The 4,809-nt window shown below is 37.7% G+C and overlaps 1 protein-coding gene and 1 long non-coding RNA gene across 3 annotated transcripts; one reads left to right on the top strand and one right to left on the bottom strand.

The window, feature by feature from the left end:
• Positions 1-328: 328 nt before the first annotated feature.
• On the bottom strand, positions 329-4,706 carry LOC140036327 (uncharacterized). The gene is made up of 2 exons (XR_011839996.1): positions 4,496-4,706; positions 329-2,768 (listed from the first exon to the last, which is right to left on the bottom strand). It is a non-coding gene; the product is annotated as an uncharacterized lncRNA (long non-coding RNA).
• LOC113728720 (transcription factor MYB48-like) lies at positions 713-2,156 on the top strand. Of its 2 annotated transcripts, XM_072077687.1 has the most exons (3): positions 713-942; positions 1,010-1,139; positions 1,275-2,156. In XM_072077687.1, exons 2-3 carry the CDS (start codon positions 1,084-1,086, stop codon positions 1,828-1,830), a joined length of 612 nt encoding a protein of 203 aa, XP_071933788.1. In that variant the 5' UTR covers positions 713-942; positions 1,010-1,083; the 3' UTR covers positions 1,831-2,156. The 2 variants fall into 2 exon arrangements, with proteins under 2 accessions (XP_071933788.1, XP_071933787.1); XM_072077686.1 differs by having other exon boundaries at positions 713-1,139.
• Positions 4,707-4,809: the final 103 nt, after the last annotated feature.

The raw sequence follows: 4,809 nt of genomic DNA, 5'->3' as shown, positions 1-4,809 counted from the left end.
TTATTTAGTGAAACATAAAATTATACAAGGTTAGAATGTTTCATGCATATTATGTTTATATATTTTTTGTTATTTCAACCATTTTAGTTTTTAAATATGGGTAATTTCAACATTTTTGTAAGTTTTGATACGAATGATCATTTCCAATACTTTGATATTTTAATTTAAATTATGAAGGGGTTATATATAATTTTTAAAATTATAAAGGTATTATGTGAAAAATAGCTATAGCAAAGGGTAAAGTGTATTTTGCCCTAGTATTTTCTGTGGTGAAAACTTCGCTGTGTAAGCGCATAGCAGACGCTTATCAATATCGGCAAAAGCAAAAGAACAAAGACAATCTCGAAGTTTATGTAAATTTCACTTTAGAAAACAAGAAAGGAAAGAAAAAGTGCAATTCTTTGGTTCAACTTTTGGTGAATTTATAGTGCACATATAGATTTTGCAGGAAGTTGTACAGAAACCGAGCAATCCTACTGAGAAATGTGGACTGCAAGTTATGAACGTCACATCAGCATATCAACTTCTTATCTAGAAATTGTTGATAATGGCTTTCATCATATGCAATGCGTTCCCCATCAACGCGATCACCTAATCAGCATACGCAAGCCACAGCACGGACGGTGAGGATGGAATCACAGAATTAAAAATAAATCACGTAGCTTGCCTACAAGGAAAAGTGGCCAGTATAAATATCACTAGCGTGCACACAAGTTCCTTGTACCAGTGAGCAGGCAAGCAACTCAAGGAGTTAATCAAAAGAAGTGAAGGCAGAAAAGGAAACGGAACACTCTGGAAATGGTGCAAGAGGAAATCAGAAAGGGCCCTTGGACAGAACAAGAAGATGTCCAACTGGTTTTATGTGTGAACGTGTACGGTGATCGCCGATGGGATTTCATCTCTAAGGTTTCAGGTTTGGGTGGAGGGAGACAAATAAAATAGGTATGCTTATTTTGGGCATGGCATGGTAATTGCAAGGAGCAAAGTTTAACCACGTACTTTGTTGTAGGTTTGAAAAGAACAGGTAAAAGTTGCAGGTTACGTTGGGTTAATTACCTGCACCCTGGTCTGAAACGAGGCAAGATGACTCCTCATGAAGAGCGCCTTGTCCTTGAGCTTCACTCCAAGTGGGGAAATAGGTTGGCGATTATTGGTTAATTTAATGTTATTTGACAACATAACGACATAATCTTACTTCTATTTGGATTCTATTTTTTGTTATTGGGTTGTCATCCCAGTTATTTCAATGTAACACATGGATAAATCATTCGCAGATGGTCAAGGATTGCCCGTAAATTACCTGGGAGGACTGATAACGAGATCAAGAATTACTGGAGAACCCATATGAGGAAGAAGGCTCAAGAGAGGAAAAAGGCTGCCATATCTCCCTCATCATCATCATCATCATCCTCACCATCATTCTCCAACTGTTCCTCCTCAATATCCAACGGTAACAGCCCAAGTATGGAATCTGGGCCAATCACTGAGACAAAGGAGCGAAGCTTTTATGACACTGGAGGTCTTGAAATGCTCACTGCCAAGGGAAACAAGACTGGTCAAGCAGAGGAAGAAAGGTTGCAGAAGGTGTATTCCATGGACGAAATATGGAAAGATATTGAGTTTTCTGACAGTGATGCTATTCAACCTGTGTATGACGGTTACGGCGAAGGAGGCTGCAACTTCTCCAGTCAAACAATGGCTTCTCCTGTGTGGGATTATTGCCCTGTCTCGTTGTGGATGATGGATGAAGACGAGAGTAAGATGTTTCCTCCCATAAGCGATCAATTTTATTCTTTTTACAACCAAGAGAGCACGATTTTAACTGGCTAGCTAGATGTTGATTTATTCCCTAGGTATTTGTTGATACAATTTTAGCTGCTATATGGAAGCCTAACCTGTATTTGTATAGCATGGGGTTGTCTGTCCAAACTACTTGATGTGGTTCTCCTCATTGATCTCCCAGTCAATGTTAACATCTGATGGGAACCATAGTCATGGGTCAGTGTCTGCTGTTCTGCGTTTTTTACTATGTACCAATGGGAAGAGTTCATAAGAAGCTCTTCAGGGGACTCAGATTTCAGCATATTGCCTAATGTAAGATAGGGGTGCTTAAATTTTGTTACTCTATGAATGTAAAATATAAGTTTCCTTTTAAAGCAGTTGATGTTAAATGAACAACACAAACAGCAACTCCACTCTGAGAACCCCTCTCCCCAACACCCTTCCGTCCAATGCCCCCAATGAAAGGAACTTAAAGGCAATCCTTTCGTCGCCTCCTTGTTCTGTCCTCCCGAATCTTCTTTTGTCTTTTTAACTTGGTAGGGGCAACAGAATTTCGTGATTTAGAACATTTACGAAATATGCACAAATATTGATGTCAAAACTAATTTTCCTTACCAGTCTCTAGCAGTCACAAGGTTTTCATGTCCAAATAGAAACAACCCAAGGGCTAAATACATGTCAAACTAGATTATCATTTTAGTATCAGAGGTCAAATACATGATTACATGCAATTTATCATGATTCTAAGACAAATTTTTTGTTTCGATTTCATCTGTTTTAGGTACACCAATACTATTTCAAAGAAAGCCTAGTTTAGTTAGCATACATACAAGAGAAAAACAGGATCTCTTTAACTCCTGTCCGGGCAATAAAATTCGAGCATGAGGTAGTTTCAATTCATCTGCTTTATTTGCCTTTTCCCTTATTACCATTAGATCACGGTAACTTCTATCTAGCATTTATACTTGTCTCTTCTGTGTGTGGTTCTGCAAGTTGTACATCAAGCAGAAAATAAGTAGTGTATAAAAATTATTCATAGACAAACCAGAATGTTTTCTGCAGTAATCTTATTTACTCGCGCTTCCGCCACAAAAATGTCTTGAGGAACTATATCTACACTGTCCAAAGTATATTCTCAGCTAGGACTATAATATATCCTGCAATCTAGTATGGAGTATTACACATGAGAATTCTAATCCAAAATGAATACGTTGCTGCAACCATTATCACACAAGACACATCAGATTTTGAGTTAAAAATTCAAATTCAGCTTTATAAGTGATAAGCATAAAGATGGGGTCCCCAAGGCACAATAAATTAACTTCTGGACGGTACTGGGGGGATGGCAAAAAGAAAGTGATGGACTTGTGGTAGTTTCGTTATTGGGACAGGGATGATGAAAAGAAATACAATGGAGGACAATAGAATATGAGCTAAGGGACCCTATGGCTGATATATGCTTTTATTTGTCTGTGGCTAGTATGCGCTTGTTTAGTATCTAGACAGAATCATCACTTGAACCAGGTACACATTATTGACTTACCACTTGGTCAAAATTTCAAGCTTTTCGATCTTGATAAGCAGAAAGGAGACAGACAAGAAACTAACGATTTTGAAAAATCAAGGCGGAATCCTAACTCGTTGTCTCGCCATCATTCTTACACTGCAGAGATATTTGGGGAATGGAGCAAATCATTGCTGATGAATTCAGCACCCAAGCTAGGCAGAAGCGAGATAAAAGAAAAAATAAATCCAGTGGTTATACCAAAGAAGAAGGCCTGGGATATTAGCCTATTTCTAATGTGTAAATGAAACACCTTGTATGTCTCCTTTGAATTTACTTCACAAAGCCAGTCAAGATTTGTGACTTTTGGCTATGCATTAACAACGATGAAGATCGAAAGCAATGTCTTATTCCATCTGTCCAGGATTGACTAAACCAATCGAAAAAAAGAAAACCGATCAAGCTTTTCTTATGCTAATAATTCTAGCCGTAATCAGATTCCGCTTTGCCTGAAATTCTATTCTCTTTTAGAATTTATCAATAATTTCTTTAAACACTAAATATACCAAAGAATCCTACTTACTGCATCAAGACAACAATGCCAAGCAGTCAAAATACAACGTTTGATCAGACCGAAATCCAATGAAACTGCTAATTCCCCCATCAAAAGGGGGGAAAAAAAAGTACCGAGCACGGGTTAACAATAAACGATGAAAAGTGGAATTGATAAGGCGCTGTTCATAGCTCTGATCAATGTTCGATTAAAAATATGTATATTAGGTAGAAATCTCAATGTAATAATTTAATGCTCTCGGGCTTTTCTAGAATCCACTGAGCAAAAGAAGGGAGACAATAAACAAGAAGAAGCCAGTCAGAGCTCAGTCAAATTCCCACATTGATGCAATTGGTTTATCATTTGACTCGAAATCCACATTAAATAACAAATGCACAGGCAACATCTCAAATATAGAAAATTATCTGAAACACCATGGCTACGTTCACAATCTCCATTGTCAAGCTCGCACGCTTCGAATATCAATGGTCACCACCTAATGCGGTTGACCTAATTCAACTGGCTAATTCATTGGACGTTCGTGGTTCACAAATTCATTAGGAAAAAAAGGTTTGAATTTAAATAGAGCAAAAAATTATGGACAGGTAGTGTTAAGAAATGGAATAGAAAATTGTGGTTGATTAGGTAGCACTTACCAGGAAGAAAGGATGAGCAAATTTTGATGATTGAAAGTGGAAGAACCAAACTCCAGAACTGAAAGGGATGTGTGGATAGTGCGAAGGTGTTTAAATTGTGATGATAAATGACGAGTATTGCTCCACCGCTGCCGCCGGCGGGACGGCGGGTTGTGTTTTAAATCATTTTCTGAAAAAAGTCTAATTGCACCTTTGCTCCCCGCGAACTAATTTGAACCCTTTTCACTTTCTCGAAGTTTCAAGTTAGTTTTTTGACTATTAAAATAGTTACCAGTTAAAAACACTACATACATCATTCAACTTATTTATTCCAT

The sequence above is a fragment of the Coffea arabica genome, chromosome 1c (genome assembly GCF_036785885.1).
Source record: "Coffea arabica cultivar ET-39 chromosome 1c, Coffea Arabica ET-39 HiFi, whole genome shotgun sequence".
In the NCBI taxonomy this organism is placed as follows: domain Eukaryota; kingdom Viridiplantae; phylum Streptophyta; class Magnoliopsida; order Gentianales; family Rubiaceae; genus Coffea; species Coffea arabica.
Note: the sequence above shows the minus strand (reverse complement) of the source record. Positions and strands in the feature narration are given on the sequence as shown.